The following is a 23,505-nucleotide window of genomic DNA, read 5'->3' as shown; positions in this document are numbered from 1 at the left end:
GCATTGACCTTGTTAGCTGCTGCATCGCACTGTTGACTCATGTTCAATTTGTGGTCTACTTGGACTCCCAGATCCCTTTCACATGTAGTTTCATTCAGCCAGGTGTCCCCCATAATCCTATATCTATGCATTTCATTTTTCCGCCCTAAGTGCAGTACCTTACATTTCTCTGTATTGAATTTCATTTTGTTAGCTTTGGCCCAGTTTTCTAGTCTGTTCAGGTCATTTTGAATTTTCATCCTGTCCTCTGGAGTATTAGCTACTCCTCCTAGTTTGGTGTCATGTGCAAATTTGATACGCATGCCCCCAATTCTGTCATCCAAATCATTAATAAAGATGATGGGAGGTCTGTCAACTGGATCTCCAGGTTCCTATCTTATTTAGCCTTGTATATAATAGGAAAGGGATGCAGTGGGTTAGTGGTAAGATGCCAATTCTGATGATTGTAAGATTGGATGGTTGGCAGTTCGAGGCCTGAGTGCTGCATGATGGAGTGAGCTCCCAGCACTAGTCCCAGGTTCGAAAGCATGCAAATGCAAGTCGATAAATAGGTACTACTTTTGTGGGAAAGTAACGGCATTTGGAGAGTCATGCTGGCCACATGAACACCAGAGTCATCTTCAGACAATGATTCTACTCTTTGGCTTAGAAACAGAGATGAGCACCACTCCATACAGTCAGTTACGACTAGACATTCATGACTAGGGATTACCTTTACCTTACCAATAATAGCAAAAGTCATGTATACATGTGTACTTATATATGAATTATAGCCTCGGTTTAAAACTTTGGCCACGTTTTCAAGATGTAATGTGGCTTTCGGGAGTACATTTGACAAAAACCACAATAATCTCCCTGCAAATCTACACATTTTCTTGCTTTCACGTAATGATTTTCACTGTTTGAAGTCTTGATGAAAGCCCTTAAAAGTCTGGATGTTTATAACGGAAAATAGATACCCAGCTTCTTTGGACTATTGACTCCATTACGGTTCCATGTTGCTCAGGTCACAGATGACAGAATCGACTTGAAACCTCTCGATGCGGCTGAACTGGAAAAGGAGATTTTCCCTCCCGATGTGGAGAAGCTGCACAGTGGACTCATCCGCAAACATCGGGTCTGCGGACGGGAATTTAAGGGATGCCCTTTCTATAGCAAGCCAAGCCTCATTCATTTCAAGGTTAGTGGTGTCCCCATGGAGAACACATTACTGGAGTTTGCTGTATGGCCAACATGGCTAGCCATGGATATATTTTCTAGGTTTGAGGATACCGCATTTTAGTCTCGGCAGAGGAATCCTAATGAAGAAGAAGCCAAGGGAATGGTCTTTGAGGTTTCAATTTCCAACAAAGTGTTTAAAAAATTAACTGGATTGCATTTGCTGGATTTTACCTATATAGTACCTAAGGGTTTTTCCAGATGCAACAGTAGGGAGGCTTCTTGAGAAATTCAATGTTTTCTGCTGCCAAAATAAACCCCTCTTATGGTGCCACGAATGCCTAAAACATGTCTTGATTCCTTCCAGGACTTTGACATCGGTAAGACGTATAAAAAGAAGATGGTTTTGATCAATGCTTTTTATGGCATTAACTTCTGCAAGTTAGTTGGAGTCAGTGAACACCTGAAGGATTTTTTCACCGTTCAGTAAGTACACATGGGAGGAATGTGGGCTTGGTGTGGGTTGGTGGCACAAGAGGACAGGAGACTGAGCATCAGTGTATGTTCACCCCACAGTTAGCAGCCTTTGGGCCTTTTCTGTCCTCATATGAGCATGAAAGATGCACCTCTCCACTCACCACTTTCCATAGCCTATTCAAGAAGCATGTTCTCTTTTTTGCCCTGCAGAATAGCAATTCATTTTGTTGTCATTTGCTGTCAGGTCACCTTTGGCGTATGGTGACCCTATGATTAAGAGATCTTCCAAGATCTCTGGTTATCCTCTGCCCTCCGTAGGTTCTCCAAAGTCATGGCTGTGACTTCCTTGGCTGAATCAACCCAACATGGCCTTCCCCTTTTTCTGCTTCCTACCACTTTACTAGCATCTTTAGCCTTCCCCATGTTAGGTTTCCCGCTTGGTACTTTCCTCCTCCTTTTCTCTTGCTTTCTCTATGCAGAGGATCTTGTCACGTCTTTGAGTTTAACCAGAAGAAAGAAGTTGGCAGCATGAGATTTCATAGGCTTAAGTCTACTTTCTCAGATGCCGTTCGGTTCAGTTTATCCTTATTACAGCCATTGACCAGCACAACTCAGATGCATTTCTCAGATGCAAGTAGACTTAAGTCTACGAAAGCTCATGCTACCATCGTCTTTCTTTCCGTTAGGCTCAAAGGTGATACAGGATCTCTCGAAATGCTGATTCTACAGACTAATATGGCTATATCTTTAAATTGTTGTTTTCTCTGTCCTTCGTGACACCTTCTTAAAAGTTAAAGCAAAGACAACCAAACCCAGCTCCATTTCTTGGAGCTCTCCTGCCCTGCAACATATCTGCTTAGTTTGTGACATGCATGAATTACTAACTGCTTTACCCGGGAACTGTAAAGATGTGAACACAGCACTCCATCCCTTCCTAGTAATGACTACCTCCTCCAGAACCACTTCAGCTAATGAAGCTGTTGAATCTCTCCAAATTGAAACAGATCCTCCTTGTGCCTCCGACTGGAACAGCTGAGGCTCTGGAGACCGTTTCCATCCAACAACAATTAGAAATAGAGGATTTAGCCTCTGCGGGGGTTACTGAAGATCAATATACAGAGGCGGATATGGAAGAGGAGATGGGAGCCGACTCTAATAGCGTTATCCCCCCTCAAACGCTGTGATTCCTTACCATTGCAGCTGCAGCCTCCGTTTCTTTTGAAGTGCCTTCCAAGTCCAAGGGAACCTGCATATTTCTATGTGTTTTTATACATGTCGCATAACTGGTGGCGCAGTGGTTCAATGCCTGTACTGCAGCCACTCACTCACAAACCATAAGGTTGCGAGTTCAATACCAGCCAGGGGCTCAGGTTCGACTCAGACTGGCATCCTTCTGCGGTCGCCAAAATGAGTACCCAGCTTACAATTGTAAACCACTTAGGCAGTATGAAGCGGTATATAAGCTGCTATTGCATTGGCGCACTCTGCGTTCTGCTTCACGCACACCAGTATTTCCTGCACTCCACCATTTTCCATCCAGAACACTTTGCTGCCACATGTTCCCCCGATGCTGCTGGATCAGATCCGGAAGCAGCAAGGCCAGGATGCATTTGTGGCGATGCATTCAAGAGACCAGAAACTGTCACCATGTTCCTTCCAGAATGGGCTCTTCTACCAGCATGGGCATCTCCACGTGTCTATGGACATTATCAGACAAGGGAAATTGGAAGTGTAATCCAGTGGCAATCCGAATGCAATCATGGGGTTTAACGTTATTGCGTGATAGACTACCACATGCAATTTTGGGCAATGGGAAGTTGGTCCGAACACAACCATGGCGTTTCAGGTTATTGTGTGATAGACTACCACATGCAATTTTGGGCAATGGGAAGTCGGTCCAAACACAACCATGGAGTTTCAGGTTATTGTGTGATAGACTACCACACGCAATTTCGGGCAATGGGACGTCAGTCCGAACGCAACCATGGGGTTTCACATTATTGCGTGAGAGTTGATCACACACAGTTTCGGGCAATGGCAAGCTATTTTGGGGCAATGGGAAGTCAGTTTGGGCATGGGCAAAAATGGAGCTGTTGCCTCTCTTCCCCCAAAATTGATCCAGCGGGAAAACAGTGATCCACTGCTGAGCTAAATATATGTCAATACCCATTCCCAATCCCAAATGTTTATATATTTTTGGTCTCATCAATAATGCCTAAACAGGAACATCCATTTTAAAAATGTTTTACGCTGTTTTCTTTGCTGCTGTTGACTGATACAAATACAGATAGTTCTACCTTTTATTTCCCCTCACAGCCTTGATCCGCCTGGACCAATGTCCGCTGGAATGTCTTGCGAAGTTGTGGTGACCTTTAAACCTCTGGTGAGTTCAAATGTATATTTTGATGTTCAATGTGCTGTTGTTCAGTGGAAAGGTGGGATAAAAATAAGCAAAATTAAATAAAACCATTGCCTAATTTGTTGATAAAGGGAGGAGGTTTTAAGAGCATTGTTTCTCCTTTTAGATCAATGAAGATCTTGAAGGAGAGGTGACGTTTTTATCTCAGATTGGTCCCTTTTCAACCCCACTAAAATGTTCAACTAAGAAGTGTGTGGTAAGTTAACGGTTTCGAACGGTGTGACATTACTGGTTTTTGTAATATGGAAATGAAAATAAACGTATTACCAGAGAAGAGGGGGAAAAATTACATTTCTTTTTCCATTTCTAGTAATAAATCCAACAGTCATTTACTTTGAAGCAGGAGAGAAACACACACTTTGACTTAATATATGTGGTTATGGAAACGTATAGGATCAGAAAGTTGGGATTACTTGGGTTTGGCTTAAATCAAGGTATACTACATCCATAGTGTTCCCTTCATCTACCAAGCTGGCAATTTTATCCAAGGAAGAGATCAGATTTGTCTGGCGTGGCTTGTTTCTCTGAAACCCAGGTTGACTTTTTGTGATTATGGAATATATACACACACACACACACACAATTCCCAGGATTCCAAAGTGACCCGAAGCAGCTTTATATTTGGCCTGTCTGTTCAGGCCCTAGTACGCTAAGATGAACCATATAAGAATGCAGCCTGTGAGTATAGGGAGACTATGAAGTGAATGGGACTATCCAAGTGTTTGCAGTTGGATAGCTATCTCTGGGCATTTGGTTTTCCTCATCCAAAGTCTAATCATCTCTTCCTTTCCCATCAAGTCCTCAATGCTTGACTTTGATTGCTTTTTTCCCATATCAGTAAGCCTTGCCAGGTTTAGACGCATACTCCCTGACTCAGCAGCAAATTGGCTTAATAAATTGCTTAATAAATCAGTTACTTGGATCTCTTTGCCACCGAATGCCAGCCTTAGCTGCACAACAATCAAACACCAAAATAGCTACATCATGAGAATTGTTCATGATGGCCGATATTGGGAGGTACAGCGCTGAGGTTGCAACTCGGTAGATCGGGTGCTTGGGATTAGCTGCAGACTCGGTGTCTGTACTATTCCAACCCGCAGAAACATAGGGACTTCCTTTATCCTCAGTCAGGACTAGCTCAGCGTTGTCAGCTCTGAAGGTTCCAGGCAGAATTCTTTCTGAAGAATCCCAGTACTCATTGGTGGTCTCCCATCCAAGGACTAACCAGCCCTGGCCCTGCTTAACTTGTCATATCTGGCAGGATCAGGTATATTCATGGCAGTATGCCATGATTAATGAACAGAACAACAGAATAATACATATGAATGTATAGACTCAGCTATGGAATATCATCCATGCATCCGCAGAAGCCACTTTGGAGAACCATTATGCCAGCTGCCCATCCGTTTCCAGGCGCAATTCAAAGTGCTGGTTATGATAAATGAACTATCCATTGGAAGAGGCATGAAATAGAAATAAAATTGATTATTATTATTAGTATTATTATTACAATAGCATTAAAAGTGCTTTTTTGCCTTTTTCAATTTTTTGTAGTGTGAATGTAAATAAACCTATTCTGGCTAGAAGGCATATTTGATTTTACAACTGATCTTTAAACTGCATTTTCTCCCCTTCGACCAACATTCAGGCATGCATAGAAGTTGCCTTGATCTATGGGTCCCCAAACTTGTATGTATGGATTCCAAAACGTAACTTGGCTCCCCAAAAAAGGCAGTTTCTATACAAAAGTCCCAGGAAGAGGGCATTTCTCTGTGACACGGCCTTTGGAAATCGCAAACAGGCGTCTGAATCGTTTGCGGAAGTGGGAGGCATTTCTTTTACTGATGTTATATAGGACCGTCATAATTACACTTCCCTCCCGCTCCGGTCTTTTTCCAGCTGGCACTAGATAAAGCGCTCATTGACTTTGGCACGCATGTGGTGGGAGAGACAATTTCACGCACCGTCACCTTGACGAACCGTGGCGCCTTGGGAACACGATTCCAAGTTGGCAAATCAACAGGCGCTGATGCCGCGCACGCCGTGACGGTATCACCTTCTGCCGAGGGAATGGTTAGTCTGCATAAATTTCCTTAGATGGACTTTGAAGCTCCAAATGGCAGAGATCAGCGGATCTTAAAATAGCTGCTGATAGTCTCTAGGCGCGCTCTCTCTCTTGAGAAAATCAATTCGTATTTCCCATGCATCTCATTGGGTGAAAGAAGATGTCTTTTTCTGACACCTTTGTACACAGAGAAATGTAAGGTACTGCACTTAGGGCAGAAAAATGAAATGAACAGATATAGGATGGGGGACACCTGGATGAATGAGAGACCTATACGTGTGAAAGGGATCTGGGAGTCCAAGTAGACCACAAATTAAACATGAGTCAACAGTGTGATGCGGCAGCTAACAAGGCCAATGCAATTTTAGGCTGCATCAAAAGAAGTATAGTATAGTATCAAAGGAAGTAATAGTCATACTCTATTCTGCTTTGGTCAGACCCCACCTGGAATATTGAGTCCAGTTCTGGGCACCACAATTCAAAAAGGACATTGAGAAACTGGAGCGTGTCCAGAGGAGGGTGACCAAAAGGGTGAAGGGTCTGGAAAACATGCCCTATGAGGAACGACTTAGGGAGCTGAGGATGTTTAGCCTGGAGAAGAGAAGGTTAAGAGGTGATATGATAGCCCTGTTTAAATATTTGAAAGGATGTCACATTGAGGAGGGAGCAAGCTTGTTTTCTGCTGCTCCAGAGAACAGGACCCGGAACAATGGATGCAAGCTCCAGGAAAAGAGATTCCACCTCAACATTAGGAGGAACTTCCTGACAGTAAGAGCTGTTCAACGGTGGAACACATTCCTTCCTTGGAGAGCAGTGGAGTCTCCTTTTTTGGAGGTCTTTAAGCAGAGGCTGGATGGCCATCTGCCAATGGGGATGCTTTGATTGAGATTTCCTGCATGGCAGAATGGGGTTGGACTGGATGGCCCTTGGGGTCTCTTCCAACTCTAGGATTCTATGATTCTATGATTCTACTTCATAGTCTCTTCACTGTTAAAGAAAGTGCCCTTCATTTTGAGATTGACTTTTTGATAGGGTTGGAGGGTTGAGCCCACTGATGCCATTTCTAACCTCAGATTAACTCAGTGGGATTTTTAAAAAAATCCAAAGCAAATTCTGCGGTTCTTTGTCAAGGTTTTTTGGAACAAAAAAACTTCAGTCGGATAAGATTTTGACTCTTTGTGGCTGTGAAATGTGTAGGTTGCATGCTCCTCTTTCTTTCTTTCTTTCTTTCTTGCTATCGAATTTACCAAAACAAATTTTGAAATGAACCCAGAAGTTTCTTTTCAAAGCCAAGGACTTTCAAGAGAAATTAGTGGAAGGGTTTTTCCTTTTGTTTTTAAGTGAAAAGGTGAAAAGGATCATGGTGGTCTTTGGCCATTACTTCTTGAGCTGCCTTGAGATCAAATAGGAGGTATTTGGGGGCTCCCATTTATTTCCCATTCATGTTATTGAGGGGTTGGAGTGGACCTCTCTTATTTTTCCAGTGATAACAGCACTGACTTTGGTGTCTACGTTTGCCAGGAGCCATTTCATTTTTGGGTTTTGGTCCCACTCTCTTCATCTCCGAAGAGGGCAATGGCAAATCCCCTCTGAACCAAACTAGCTTGCCATAGGGGTCATCATAAGTTGGAAATTACTTGATGGTTCACAACAAACACACACACAACCACCACCAGTTAATACATATCTCTGAAGCAAGAAAATAATCTCCCTGTGGGCTCTCTTGGCACAAAGCCCTATGAGCCATCCACACTTACTTTTTTGAATGAAGAGACTCACATCTCCGCTCCGATTGAGAACCAATTCAGAATCGGTTTGGTGTCCCCACTACATTTACCACTGTGCCATTTTAACCCTGGCCTGATACAGACAGGCCAAAATAACTTTGCTACGAGACATCTGGAGGGTATGCTGTTTAAAAGATACATGCATCCTAAGAGTCTGGAAGCTGCACCAAAGCCACGATCCAGTCCTAAGGACTGGAGTGCAGCTTTGGTGCAGCTTCCAGACTCTTAGGACGCATGCATCATTGAAACACCATACCTCCAAAGTGACCTGAAGCAGCTTTATTTTGGCCTGTTTGTATAGGGCCCCTGTTGCTGTTCACGTTTGCCACTGTACTGATTTAAAACGGAGGCACCTCCATCTCTGGAAACGATGTAGCGTGATCCAGATTGATTCGGTAGTGCACTCACATTACCGAAGCTGCAAACCACTAAGGGACCCTATGCCAAATGCACTGGTTTAAGTGGGCTTTTGGAGGCCCGCAAACTACACCAATTGCAGTTGGGGTGAGTGTGAACTGCACGGAAATAAACCGGTTCCACACCATTTTATTTCGTGTGGATGGCCCCTAGCAACTCCGAAAGGATGAACCTCCTGTTTTTGTAGTGAACGAGGTGGAATCAGATTGAGGAGAAATGGCACCGTCTATGCTGGTCTTTGACCATAATAAAGTATTCTATTCTATTCTAAATGGCACCATTGACATTGTTAGTCTATATGAAAATAATTGCAGTTTTGCTCAAAAAGGAAAAAAATGTATCCTGTAAATCTTTTAATTAGGTTAATTTGTTCGAAAGGACTGACAGTGAAAAAGGCAGCAACTATAGCCTGGCTGATTCCGTCACGGACAAAGAAACGGTTTCCATTTGCCATTCGGATGAGGTTATCCAGCAGGCTGCTTCACCCGAGAAGCGGCCCGAATTGATGCCAACCAACAGCAATTCTGGTAGGCTTGGTTATAAGAAAATGTAATCTGAATTTCAGTAATGGAAGCAAAAGAGGAAATTTCTTACAGGTTTGTTCTTGTTCTACAATGTTAACTGTCATAGCTTCCTCCCCAAGAACCCTTGAGGGATTAGAGTCCGTTGCTCATGCATCCCGAACACACCCGATTAAGGGTTTTTTGGGGGGAGAGGCTGCCACAAAACCACTTAATCTGGGATAATCGATATTGGGGGTTTCCTCTGAGTTTTTAAAAAAAGATCCACATCGTTGGTAGGATGAATAGCCGTCGCAAATCGACCCAGGATAAAATGCTGCATGCTTTGAACTTGTTCCGAATGCATTTGCATCACCATCTCCATCTTTATCCAAATGTTTGCATGTGTGAATAACCAGACTTGCAGAGATGTGAATCAGTGTGGTTCCATAGTGTGAATAACAAAGCCGGAATGTGTGAGTGAGATGATTCGCATCATCTTGCTATAAAAAAAAAAAAAGACGTCCGAATGACTATCTAAACGAGTCTCTGGTAGTAGGATTCAGGCCTTTGTATCTTGTTCTGACCAACTTGAAGAATGTGATTGAATAAATATCTCAGTGAAAGAAATAAGGTGTAAAGTGTTATGTGTGAATGTGCCATACACATTAATGCTACCAGTGCTGCACTGGATGGAAATCTAAAGTGCGCAGGGCTTTAGGGAGCTAAAATCTCTCCTCAAGCACAAACTCTTAAAGAAGCTGTTGCCTCCCTCTCCTCATTTCATTGACACTATGGAGACGATAATGTACCATAGACCTGCAGTGTTAATGCATAGATTAAGACTAAACTGTATACATGAAGCTCTTTCAATGCTCAGGGCTATGGAGTACTATTATTATTACTACAGGAAGCTGTTTATGTCCAGGACAGATGGAGATATTCCACTCTCACTGGCCTCAGGGCATAGGGAATTTGCCCATGGGAGTGGCGGACTAGCAAATGTAGCAGGAAAGGTCCTTTCCAAAAGTCAGAAATGAAAAGTCAGAGTGCTCCATTCTCCAAAAGAATGTATTCAATCCACTGGATTCTCTTGCAACACTTGTAAAATGAAATGTGCATTAAATTTTTTGCAGACGTTAGCAGGCTGTTGGCTCTGATATGAGAAGCGGGTTTTGCTTTGGAGACATGGGTGGGAAGGATTACGAAGCACTTGCTATGAATGGTTATTATGCATCCTCCTCTGTCTGCCTTCTAGATCAATTTCAGCAAATAAATTCTGATGTGAGTATAGCTGGAGAAAAGTCAGTAAGCTCTCTGGACGTGATGCCTCTGGTACACCAGTCAAGGGAAGAAACACCTGAAATTACACTGGGCAAGGTAACATTGGAGAATGGTACCTTTTTTCACTACCGCTGCCAGTATAAAGACGTTGTCCAAAAGCATAACTTCCAATCCAGGAAGTGGTAATACAGTGGGCCCTTGTTGTCCGCTGGGGTTTGGTTCAGGATTCCCCGTAGATAACAAAATCTGTGGATGCTCAAATGGTATAGTAAAACGGCGTCCCTTATATAAAATGGAAAAATCAAGGTTTGCTATTTGGAATTTATATATTTTTGGAATATATTTCAAGCCGTGGATGCTTGAATCCGTGGATTAAAGAAAATCCGTGGATAAGGAAGGCTGGCTGTATGTAAAGTCATAATATTAGTCTTTCTAGCCTAATAATGATGCATTACAGACTGCCTGAAAGCGGCGGTCTGCCGGCGCCGCCGGTTGCTCCGCAAGGGAGCCGCAGCTTCCGTACCGCGTGGAGCAAAAAAAAGCCTGAAAATGGCACCCAGTGGCGCACTCGCAGCGTCACTTCCGCCGTGTGACGTGTGGAATGGGTGCCACCATTTTGTACGTACGTAAAGCATGCCCTTTCCTAACCCTAGTACGTCCTGGGGACGTACTTTACGTCCATCTGGAACGAACCAATGTCTATTACACTTATCACTGTTTGGGAGAAGAAAGTTTATTTCCCATCCCCTGCTCCATGATCCCTCTAACTAGAGATGCCAGGGATTGAACTCAAGATTTGCATGCAAAGCATGTTTCCAAAGGTCATAACTATAATAAAGGCAAATCTCCCACAGTGGAGAGTTATCGGCACAAACTCTTAAATGTTTCTAGCCATGAAGTTTTAGTCCATTGTCGAGGTATTAGCCTGCCGCCCCCAGTAAGAATACTTTTCTGGATACGTAGCTTTAGTTTGGGATTGTTTAGTGCAGTGGCACCATTAGGGTTGGCATCATCCCATGTGATAACGCATGGCATCGCATACCCCCTTTCCTAGACTTAAGTCTACTTCCTCAGATACATTTGGCTTAAGTCTATGAAAACTCATGCTGCCAACTTCTTTCTTTAGTTAGTCTCGAAGGGGCTTAAGATCTCTATGCACTGATTCTACAGATTAACACGGCTATATCTTCGAATTCTACCACTTTTTGTGCCAATCTTACTTGTAAATCGCAATTCCCTTTCATCACCGAATGTAAGGGTAGTTGTTGTGACATAAACTACTTGCAAAATTTAAAATTATACCTTAAAACAGTAGTAGCAAACTGTCTCTGGCAAATTAACCTTTCTGTTTGTGTTGTCCTACAGATTATAGAAGGTGATATTGGACCTTTTAGTTCCATCAAACTTCAGATCATTTTCACCCCAGCGGTTCCTGGAGACGTAAAGGCCGATTTTCAAATTACTTTTGACAACCCAGACTGCAAACTGGTAAGTGGTTGATGTCTTAAAATAACAAAATGGGGCAAGTTAGAGCCAGGATGGTGTAGTGGTTTGAAAGTTGGAAGACTGGGGTTCAAATCCTGCTTTGGCTACGAAACCCACTGGGCAAGTCACATTCTCTCAGCCTCAGAAGAAACTTGCCAAGAAAACACATGATAGGTTCATCTTAGGGTCGCCATAAGTCAGAAATCTTAAGTCACAACAACAATACAAAGGAAATACTTTGGGTAGATGTCTTCGGCCTGTTACAGACTGCCAAAATAAAGCTGCTTCGGGTCTCTTTGGAGGCATGCTGTTTAAATGATGCATGCATCCTAAGAATCCGGAAGCTGCACCAAAGCTGCACTCCAGTGCTTAGGAATGGAGTGTGGCTTTGGCGCAACCTCCGGACTCTTAGGACCCATGCGTCATTTAAATAGCATACCTCCAAAGAGACCCGAAGCAGCTTTATTTTGGCAATCTGTAACAGGTCTTCAAGACACAAATGTGGGGTAGAAATCCCCTTTGGGAAGTTTCCTATAGACGGATAGTTTATTGCTTAGTCCAAAGACCATTGCAAACAATACATCCAAACTTTCGTACAATTACGATGACAAAATCAGCACTAAAATGAACCAGCTAAATAAAACACATAGCTAAGCTTCAGATACACGTCTTGCATTATAAAACAGATCACATTATAATAACAAAGAATGAGAACTTATTAACCGTTGGTGTCGTAACAGAAAGTATTTTATACACTCATATCCTTGGGTTTCTATGTCAGTTGAGATGGTCTCCAAGAACGTTCCTCTACTCTTGGGAGCCTTTGCCGCCAACACAGCTACTCTTTGGATCGCATATCGATTCGTTGTTTGTAACAAGCAACTACATTTCTCTTTCACACCCCAGTATTTCGTTTTCTTTAAGAAAGGCTCTAAACAACTTTAATACCAACAAATATCTGGCACTCAGGTATAGAATGAACCAAACCCTCCAAAGTTGGCTCTACGGATACACAGCCTTTCTTGAACAAGTTTCATCACTTGTTGTTTGCATCTTAACGTTTGCCTGCATTTGCTCATATGTAGTTGCACTTCAGTGTCGTCGCCGTTTCTGTGGCTGTGCCAGTGTGGGTGCGCAATCCGGATGTCGACCTCAAAATCTGCATGTACGACATGCTCTACCAGGACTGCATCGTCATTCAAAGCAGGTGAGCGACCTGGTAATGGATCTGCTTCCAGTCTATTCACATAATCTTGGCTTTTTAAATTGCAACTTAGATATATTTTAATATTGTAGATATATTTTAATATTGTATGAGGCTTGATGTGATCTAGTAAATAAAAGTGCAATTCTGTGCTTGTTTACTCAGAAGTGAACTCTGTTGCGCTCAATTTAGTTTATTCTTAGGTAAGTATATATGTGGAATAAGTATATATATATATATATATATATATATATATATATATATATACACACACACACACACACTTATATATATAGAAACGACAACACAGAAAGAACCGCAACCCGGAAGCATCACCCAAGGAGACTTTCCGCTGTGCTTTCTGCAACTGGACCTGTTTATCCCGGATTGGCCTTTTTAGTCACCAACGCGCTTGTACAAAGCGCGGGATCATGAATCCATCCTGAATCTTCGTTCATGAAGCAAAGCCAGAGAGAGAGAGAGGAATACATAGCATTGCAGCATAAGAGACTATCACACCATTCTCACATACCATACATATATATGTGTGTGTGTGTGTGTGTGTCTGGCTTCCACTCCACCGAAAGCATCTGAGAAAGTAGACTGAAGTCTACAAAAGCTCATGCTGCCAACTTCTTTCTTCTCAAAGGTGCTACAAGATCTCTGTTCTACAGACTGCTAGTTGCAGACTTCCACCTTTCTTTCAGTTCATTTTCTGCTAGCTAGATGTTGAGTTGGGCTATTTTTAACATCTTTTTTTTCTCGCCTTCTATTTTAAACTCTACTTATATACAAGCAAGTATGATTGGTTTTATTTTATTTTATTTCATTTTATATTATTTTGCCATTTCTGTTGGAAGGCATGCATCCTAAGCCCCTTGCTCAAACGAGGCACCGCTGAGATTGTTCACAGTTGGGTGGAAGTGAATAAAGCTCTTATCTCCAAATTTCAGCTTACAGATGTGACAAGCGTCACATTATGTAAGAGATTTTCTTAGGTTTAGATAACCCCACTACCAGAAACAGGATTATAAGCACAGAGACAGAGTAACTTTTCTATCAGATCTATGGCCCGGGACAGACCGCTGAGAAACGGCGGCCTGCCGGCAGCCTAGTTTCCTCTGCAGGACGGCGCAGCTCCCAAACGGCGCGCCATCCCTGCGGAGGAAAAAGGTTATTTTTGTTGGAATAGTAGCAAGCTCTACATTTGAGCTATTATGAGGTTAATAACCATTACAGGGTTAATGGAGAGCTACTGAGAACACAGATGACCTATAGATGTATATGCGTATCTCTAAGCAACTTTTGAGCCTTAATAAGGCTAGCTTTGCAGTGAGCCTTCCTTTCTCCCTCTCTTGCTCTCTCTATTCTCAGCCTTCTTTTCTATTGCATTATGCTTGTGTTATTTGATTGTATTATATAGTTTGTATAATCATTTGCTATTTGTTATTATTATGTTTGCCATTACTATTAAGCTTTATTTCCTATCCTTTGCATATATGGGTTTTGTATGATTCTGTTATATCTATTGTTTGTTACCCTTTTAAGCATTTATAGATAAAGCCTTTTATAGTACCTTGTCTCAATTAGTCTCTTTTCAAATCCATTGTTCCGACACTTTTTCCGGCGCTGCAACGATGTTGCGAGTGCTCCAATGGCACACTTGTGATGTGAGTTCCGTGCGGCAACTTGCAGATGCTGTACGGTGCTTACGTAACAATGGCGGTGCCTGCGTACACAGGGCACCGCCATTGTTACTCCACCGCGCCATGCTAGGGTTAGGGACTGTGTGGTTGCTTAGGTATTAGGCACCTTTCTATGCAATTCTCCCAAAATAAATGCATTCAGCTCATGGTTTGTTAAAGCCTCACTTGACTGATAATGGCTCTAGCTTTTCAGAGACCTGGAAGAGATATAGCAGTGGTACAATACTCAACGATCGCCCATTTCTTTGTTTGCTCATTATTAGTCCAAGGTAGTTGTTTAGTGGGTAAGTGGAGATGGAGTTGGAGACGTTGGTTTCATTCCAGCCAAGGGAAGTTGTGTCATATTATTCAGCATGTGTGCAGGAGATAGTTTGCTATCACAGACAGGCCCAAATAAAGCTGCTTCGGGTCACTTTGGAGCTATGCTGTTTAAATGCTTCATGCGTCCTAAGAGGCTGGAAGCCACGCCAAAGCCATGCTCCAGTGCTAAGGACTGGAGCGCCGCTTTGGCACAGCTTCTGGCCTCTTAAGATGTTTGTGTCATTTAAACAGCATACCTCCAAAGTGACCCGAAGCAGCTTTATTTTGGCCTGTCTGTTCGGGCCCATTGTGTTACATTTCATTTTGGTAATTCTGCAAGACACAGGCAGAGAAACCAAGCGCTTGGGGCTGTGTGTTTATGTTGGGACAGTGGGCATTGGTAGCAGAAGTGTGATACAGATATGAAGCTTTTGGCCCAGGGCACCCAATGCCAAGCGCACTGAAACCTCCCGCTTTCTTTTTTTCAGAGCCACAAGTGCCCTGCGCTTGAAGTTTGACGTTTGCAAGGAACTGGCCAACCACATGGAGCTGCTTCCAAAAACAGGCTATATTCAGGCCCAGTCGTCATTCAGCGTGCAGCTGAAGTTTCTGCCAAGGTAGGCATACCCAAGTCTCCTTGTTTTTTATATATTGACTGATAGCCAGAGTAAGTCCCACATCGCCTGTATTGCAGTCATCCATTTTGAATGTCTTCAGGGCATGGATAATTATGACAAAGTCAAGGGGAGCTGCAACTGGCATATACACTTATCCAACCAGGAGAAAGCCGAGGCTGGTACTCTTCTGCCTAAATTACAAGAGTTTGTTTGCAGCGCTGCTCTAAGAACCAGAAAAAAAGTATTTATAACACAAATGTTATGTAGGAAATTCCTGTCCTCTTCATGCGCCAACGTTCCCGTTATTATGACAGTTCCCCAGTTCTAAACTTTCAGATGTTGCGAAACACTGCGCCGGTTTTGTCAAGTGGGTAGAGTGGCACACAGCTTGGATTAAGCGTGTTAATCTGCGTTTTTAAAATATGCAGAAAAAAGCTTCAAAAGGAGATTTGATGAGATTAAGGCAGTTCTGGCTCATGAAAAAAGCCTCAGACTGGTTTACAAAATAGAGACAGTTGAAAGGAGTGGGTGGAAGGAGGCGGTCGAACAGCAAGGTGTGCTGCTGAAAATGCTGAGTTGGTGCCATATTAACAAGCATGCAAGGTTCCTGCCACATGGCAGGATTAATGCAATGTGCCACCGCTTTAACTATCATGGCTCCATCCTGTGGAATCCTGGTATTTGTAGTTTGCTGGGGTACCAGTGCCTTCTGAGAGAGAAGACTATCGTAGCATTGAGCCATGGCAGTTAAAGCGGTGTCAAACTGCATTAATTCTGTGATGTAGATTTGTATTTATAAGACTTTTGTTCTGTCCAAGTGCATGTCTGAAGCAAGAATGAGGTCCTTTGTTCCAGATGTAATGCTAAACCACAGTTATAGGAGCACATAAAGCTCTAGGATTGTACACTCTCCCTCCTTATCTTCTGGTTAAAAGGAGACAGAGATGTTCCACTACAGAATGCGTTGCAAGTTGCCATGATGTCTGGGATGTCACAAAGACTATGAATTGTTCTGACTGTAGTTTGTTAATAAACCAGAATAATCCAGCCGCAGTCTGTGATTCCCAAACATTGGTCTTCTAAGGTGTTTTGGACTTCAACTCCCAGAAGCTAGCTTGGCCAACGGTCTGGAATTCCTGGAGCTGAAGTCCTCATAGGACATGGTTTCCAGACCCTTCACCATTTTAGTTGCTCTCCTTTGGACACATGGCTCCAGTTTCTCAATGTCCTTTTTGAATGTCCAGAACTGGACACAATATTCCAGGTGGGGCCTGACCAAAGCAGAATACAGTGGCACTATTACTTCTCTTGATCTTCAAGTTCTCAATGGACGCGAAGAAACAAATCGGTTTGTCCAACCACTAGTATGATGCTTGCATTCAAAGTAGAAGGCTCCAAAATAGGAGAACATCATCTCTTTGGAGACATGGCGGGATGAACCGTTTTAGGACCCAGGGTTATAAATAGAAAGACAGCCTCTGAACATGGTACGCTCTTGGCATGAATTTGGCTCCAACCCACAACTTGGGCTTCCGCTAGCAAGAGGCTCTGGCAAGAGGTATCTACCCGTCCCCTCTCCATGCTGGGCCATCAGATCGAGGGCGATGGTTTTCAAGGCTCTTTTCCCAGCCTGGTCTTATTTCTGGATCTGCATGGCTCTGCCATCCCATTGATACTGACTCAGAGAAACCGGTAATTAATTAACGTCAATGTCAAAAGGAACAGATTGTCCAAGATGGGTCTCATCTGTGGTGCTGCTTACAGCTGGGGCTGAGGAATTGCCAAGCATCTTTCTAAAGCCCTATTTATAGCCCAATATTTTGGGAGGAAAAGAGCCGCGTATCGGCTAATGCTTTCTTAAAACGCTAGTAAATACAACATGGCCTTGTAATCAGCTCTCTTTAGTCATGCAAAACGAAAGTGCTTAGGGAAGCATTAATGAGAATTACAGGCAAAGAAAGAGGGGCAGGAGCCTTTAATGCCCTGCTTTGTTATTCCCACGCGGAACTGGTACAATATTTTGTAGCACAAAATGATCCTGGATTTGAACAAGTCCATTGGTTTTGAACACTTGATGTGAAATCCTTTGCAGGATAGGCAAAATCTGTTGCGGTCCTGTATTGTCAAAAGCAAACTAAAGGTGAACATATTTCCAGGTGGCTAGATTTGGGAAATGTTCCCTGAGCACATCTATTTCATTTTGTTTGAGTTAAAAAGGATGGACAGCATTATGGGATCTTCTTTAGGACTACTCTCTGGGAATATTGTAGGATCTTCTCTGCGGTTACTCCCACCTTTTTACAACCTTTAGCTACAAAAACTGTCAGGGAACTTAGAGACTTTGTGCTGGCCTTCAGGTGGAGTTAGGGTGCAGTGTCCGCACACTGCATGCCCTAACCCTGCCCCCAGGGCACCATTTTGGCATGCGCCAGCCCACACAACGCACACTATTATGATACCCCTCTGGTGCTGCATCCACATGATGCAGCACCGAAGGGGCATCATAAAGCCATGCCGCCATGGCTATGGTGCCCCTTGGAAGGCGCAAAAAGGAGCTGCTTTTATCAGCTCCTTTTTGCACCCTCCAGAGACAGAATTGGGAGTACGGCGTGAGGTTTCCATGGCCCAATCCAGCCTTTGGGGCGGTCTGTATAACACCTTAGTTGGTAAAAATAAGATGCTTCAGAGGGAGCATCATAATTCCATTACTTCCATTACTATTTTCTGTTTCTGGGCATCACCTGAGCCAGCATGGGATGAATGTTGATTTCTGATGTTGAATCAGGTCTGAGCACACTGTGATTCAAAGGAATATGACTTATTCAAAGGCGTGTATTGACTTACATTTATCAATATAATGACAAATGAATAACTAAGGGCCAGAGCAGACAGGCGGAAAGGAGCAGCCTGACTCCCCTCCAACCAGAACCAGGTCTAGAGAGCACCAATTGCATGGCCCACTACTGCGGACGCTGACCCCAACCCATGCCTCCAGGAGCCAAATTATCCCGGCTCCTTTCTGCTCCAGTCCAAAGCAGCATTGGCGCAGCTTCAGGAGGCATGCATCATTTGAACACTAAGCCTCCAAAGCAGCCTGAAGCTGCTTCATTTAGCCCATCTGTTCTGGGCCTAAGATGAGAAACTCTGTTGTTCAGATGTTTGGAGACAAAAATATCTTCTCATTGGTGACGATTTATCAAATCACTAATGATTTGACATAGCTGTACTGGGAGCCAGAGGTTATGGAGTTGTAAGGGGGAGATGAGCCTTGAGATAAGCCACCAAGATGTCCCCAACCTGTGAAATAAATGGAGAGAGTCTGACTGTTGTTAACTGTTGTTAAGTCGACTTCAATGAATGGTGAAGCTATGAGTGAGTCCTGCAGGTCATCCTAACATCAACAACCCTGTTTGTAGACTCAGGGTTGTGGCTTCCTTGGTTGAGTCTATCCATCTGTAATGTGGTCTTCCTCTCTTCCTGCTGCCTTCTAATTCTAATTCTTCTAATTCTTCCTCTTATTATTATTATTATTTTGAATATTTATACCTTGCTCCAAGGATTCCCAATGATTCAGTGATAAAGAGCTTTCCCAATTCTCGTCATCTTATTGCTTCTTTCTCAGGTCTTCCACAAGTATCTAATAATCTTTCTGTTTCAGGCACTCCCTTCCAGAAGATGCAGCCAAGTACTTTGATGAAAAAACAAGAGTCCTGCAAGTCCCAATGACAATAATAGTTTCAGATCAGGTCAGTGGTGCAAAAAAATCCACTTTTCAATAGGGAAAAATAATAAAGGACTGCGTTTGAGGGTTTGTTGCGTGCCGGGTAAGGCCAGCAAGAAATGATTTGAACATTGAGACATCTGTAAGGAGCCGGGTAACAGTAGGAAACAGGGAAAATGCCATAGGGAGTGGATCAGAAACTTGTCCTTTATTTCTCCAGTACACTGAACACTGTGCAATTCTGGAGTACACTGGACAAATGGTTTGCTCCCTCTAGCATTCATTCTTTAATTCCCATTTATATTCCAGGTTTTGGAGTGTGTATGTATGCAGTGGACCTGACTTTCCCCATTTTATTCATCAACAGGTTAGGCTCAGAGGATTGACTAGTCCTGGGTCAGCAAATGAGTGGAGCTTTGAGTCTGATTCTCCTCCATCATATTCCCTTTGACACCAAACTACCATGCTTTTTGTTTTCCTTTCAGAGTAGGCCAGTTGAATTTACTGTCCATGCAGTTGTCACCACCTCAGATTTGGAGATCAACCCAACAGAAGTAGACTTTGGATACTGTTCTATCTATGAAGCTGTCCAGACGACAATCACACTCACAAACAAATCCATCCTTCCCCAGGAGTTTGGCTTTGTAGGACTCCAGGAGGTAAAGAGAGTCTCCTATTCTAGCCCAGTAAAGTCTAGACCTTTTCTGTGCTTCTTCAGAATGTCGACAAACATGTTGCCTTGGCTGTATTAATTTACAAAGCTAATGGAGTATACGATCTTAATTTCCACTCCAGATGAATGGATTCTTCCATGTGTTGCCCCTGCTCTCATTGATATATAGTACATGCTTTTTTAAAAATGTAGTCTTTAACACATTTGTTTTCCTTTTTTGCATGCTTTTGGAAAGTTCATAGAAGTTCAGCCCAACGATGGATTTGGAATACTCCTTCCTCTTGAAACCTTGAGCCTGGATGTACTCTTCAAACCCAAGAAGGCAAAAGAATACAGCTTTCATCTGACATGCAAGACTGAGATCAATAGGTATAAATATGGGGAATTTCAGGGTCATCAGTTTTCTGACAATGAGACAGACACTGGATTTGATTTTACCGTCCAAGGTTTGCCTCACGGATTTAGTAGGCCAGGGCCATCTAACCCAACCTCATCTGCAGTGCAAGAAATGCTCAGTTAGAGCATCCCTTGACAGATGGCTTCCCAGCCTCTGCTTAAAGACCTCCAGCAAAGTAATTGAGTCTGTTTCCATATTGTTTTTGCCATGAAAATGTTTTCCAGATGTCCAACTGAAATATACCATACTATACTATAAGCTGGTGGTCATGCTGGATGGAGAATTTGGGCAGCTGAGTCCAAGTAACGTTTCCAATCGCTGGCTTGATGGCAGGGAACAAGTTTTTACCCCATCCTATTGACATGGGAAATATGATGGCAGAGGGGAAAGTGATAGCTAACAGTTCCCTCTTTGCTGCTTTTCCTCTGTACACACTCATGGTAGCAGTTTTACCAACTTTAACCAGTTGGAGGTGTGCAGAGGAGAAATCGGAGGAGAAGGGTTGCACAGGAAAGCCAGAGGAGCCAGGGTTAACCACTCTACATTATTGTCTGCTTCTGATCTGCAAATTCTCCCCTTTCCCACATGCACCTTTCCAACTGGGAAACAGACTGAGAATCTGTAATTCTGCTTTTGAGAGGAGCTTATCACTTGGCGTTGTTATACCACAATTGCACTGCATTACTCCCATCTGTAGTTTTTTGTGGGTCTTTCAGGCTATGTGGCCATGTTCTAGAAGAGTTTGCTTCTGACGTTTCGCCAGCATCTGTGGCTGGCATTGTCGTCTGAAACGTCGGAAACAGACTCTTCTAGAACATGGCCACATAGCCCGAAAAACCCACAAATAAACCTACGGATGCCGGCCAGAAAGCCTTCGACTTCACTCCCATCTTTGCTTTATTGTATGATGTTGCAGCTCTTCTGATACTGTACCATTCTATACCACTATTTGTTTTGTAGCAATAGATGAAAACTGGGGTGTTGGGTGGATTAAGTCCTCCAGGCCAAGCACACTCATTGGTCCACATTAGATTTTTGAAATGTAAAAACACAATGGAAGGCAATCCCCGGCATGAACCCAGGTCCAATGAGCTGAAGTGAATTCTAGCAATAGCAATAACAATAGCAAGTACATTTCTATGCCGCTTATTGGTGCACTTAAGCACTCCCTATGTGGTTCACAGTGTGTAAGCCAATTGCCCCCCAAAAGCTGGGTACTCATTTTAGCGACTTATGGAAGGATGCCAGGCTGAGGCCCCATTCATACTGGCCTAAAAGACATGGAGGGAACTGGGATGATCCGGATGCCCCTCCCCCGAATCGCTCCGTTAGCAAGTGCCCACTACAAATTTGAAATCGAATGCATTCTGTGTCTGCCGGCGAGGTGGCCGCTGTCAATCAAGCGATTGTCATGGTGACGTTTTGCAGGGCATCGGAAAGTGTCCTCCCCCTCCTCCCTTTTTTTAAAGAGCCAGGCACAGGATTAATTTTTTTATAAACCTGTGGGCATTTGGGTCAGATCTGCCCCTGTCCCAGGCAAAGGATAGAATTGTCATGCATTTTTTTATGCTTTTAAAAGCAACATTTGTAGATTTCCCTTTGCTCCAAAAATTGTTTAAAAATGTAACACTGATTGTAAGTGAGGTCTTTTGCAACATTGTAGCTTCCCCCTCTGCTGAACTGACCCCTTTCCTCCTGCTTACACTTTGCCATTGCCTTCCACTGAGGCTGCGAGAGAGAGACCTCATTGAATCAATTGGGAATAAATGGGAAATGCAGCGCATTAATAATAATAATAATAATAATAATAATAATAATAATCCAGGAGCAAGAGGAAATAGCAAGCACACAGACATGTCACCCCCCCAAAAAATGCGCATAAATGGTCAACAAAATGCGCATAAAATAACATGCTTCTGCGCATCCCTTTCCCTACATCCCCCAGCCTGGCAATCCTCCTCTTCCTTTCCTCCTTCCTTCCTCCTTTTTTCCCCCTTTTTTTCCCCCTTTCCCCTTCCCCTTTTCCCCCCTCCTCCATCACTTCTCCATCTCCCCCCCCCCAGGCCTATGCACCCCCTTTTGCCACCTGTCACCCTTAGCATCCACCCTTTGGGCTCTTTCCTCCTCTCTCTCCCCTCCGATGAGGGGAGGGAATGCTCTAACCCATGGAATCAATTGGGAATAAAGGGGAAATGCAGTGCAGGCATTCTGACTGTAGCATCCGCATATAACAGTAACAATAACAATAATAATAATAATAATTAATAATCCAGGAGCAAGAGGAAATAAAGCACAAGCAAGCACACAGACATGTCACCCCCCAAAAAATGCGCATAAATGGTCAAAAAATGCGCATAAATGGTCAAAAGAGGCTGCTTGAAAAGGGGGGGGGTTGTTGCTTTGATTGGGGGTTGGACTGGATGTTGGACTGGATGTCCCTTGGGGATCCCTCCAGCCTTGGGATCGTGATGGAGAAGAGCAATGGGGAGGCTGTGGGAGCCAGCAGGAGAAGCAGGAGGGGAGGAGGAGAGCATCCCCTTCCTCCGGCGCCAGGAGCCCTGCCTGCTCCTTGCCCAGCAGCAGCCCTTCTGCCCAGGGCTCTTTCCTCTCCTCCCCTCCCCTCCGATGAGGGGAGGAAAGCCTTGCCCTTGCCCACCCCTGACCTAAATCCCTCCCTCAATTTGCCTCGATCATGATCGAGCAAAGTTTCATCCCAGGACCGGGGTTTTTAAAAAGAAACGGTATTGCGCCGATTTCAAAAGACCCGCCGCTAGGGGCCATTACCACGGAGGTGTGCAAGCCTCGGATTCGCTGTGTGTGAGATTGGGGTGAGTAGGAACTTCACGTATTTGAATCGGTTTCAGAAACCATTTTTTGGTAGTGTGAAGAGCCTGGTTGACCAGGAGTCCCTGGCTGGTAATGAACTCAGATTCAAGGTGGCAGTTCAAGGCTGTTGGTCATTTGGAAAGCAATTTTCCCTACTTTAAATAATTTGTTAATGGCTCAGTTTCCAACTCGGTTCATAGAATTGGAAGAGACTGCAAGGGCCATCCAGTCCAACCCCATTCTGCCATGCAGGAACTCTCAATCAAAGCATCCCTGACAGATGGCCATCCAACCTCTGTTTAAAAGAAGGAGATCCATACACTCCGAGGGAGTTTGTTCCACCGTCTAGCAGCTTTTACTGTCAGGACATTCCTCCCTCTCTCTGTATAGCTGTCTCTGTGTATTATCTGCTTATTCGTACCCTATCTGGATCATACATACCTATCTGCCGGTGTATCAGTAGCAGATG

At 43.6% G+C, this 23,505-nt stretch overlaps 1 protein-coding gene across 4 annotated transcripts in view; it reads left to right on the top strand.

Annotated features, from left to right (window-relative positions):
• CFAP74 (cilia and flagella associated protein 74) overlaps positions 1–23,505 on the top strand; it is an 85,462-nt gene that overhangs the window by 47,900 nt on the left and 14,057 nt on the right. For all 4 annotated transcript variants that reach the window (XM_042479852.1, XM_042479853.1, XM_042479854.1 and 1 more), the window contains 13 exons: positions 1,007–1,180; positions 1,526–1,644; positions 3,952–4,018; positions 4,161–4,250; positions 5,954–6,127; positions 8,685–8,850; positions 10,082–10,203; positions 11,473–11,595; positions 12,678–12,799; positions 15,291–15,419; positions 19,078–19,165; positions 19,626–19,799; positions 20,049–20,182. In XM_042479852.1, the coding sequence (XP_042335786.1) occupies positions 1,007–1,180; positions 1,526–1,644; positions 3,952–4,018; positions 4,161–4,250; positions 5,954–6,127; positions 8,685–8,850; positions 10,082–10,203; positions 11,473–11,595; positions 12,678–12,799; positions 15,291–15,419; positions 19,078–19,165; positions 19,626–19,799; positions 20,049–20,182 (1,682 nt within the window). The remainder of the gene's footprint in view (positions 1–1,006; positions 1,181–1,525; positions 1,645–3,951; positions 4,019–4,160; positions 4,251–5,953; positions 6,128–8,684; positions 8,851–10,081; positions 10,204–11,472; positions 11,596–12,677; positions 12,800–15,290; positions 15,420–19,077; positions 19,166–19,625; positions 19,800–20,048; positions 20,183–23,505) is intronic.

Source organism: Sceloporus undulatus, chromosome 7 (genome assembly GCF_019175285.1).
Source record: "Sceloporus undulatus isolate JIND9_A2432 ecotype Alabama chromosome 7, SceUnd_v1.1, whole genome shotgun sequence".
Lineage (NCBI taxonomy): Eukaryota > Metazoa > Chordata > Lepidosauria > Squamata > Phrynosomatidae > Sceloporus > Sceloporus undulatus.
Note: the sequence above shows the minus strand (reverse complement) of the source record. Positions and strands in the feature narration are given on the sequence as shown.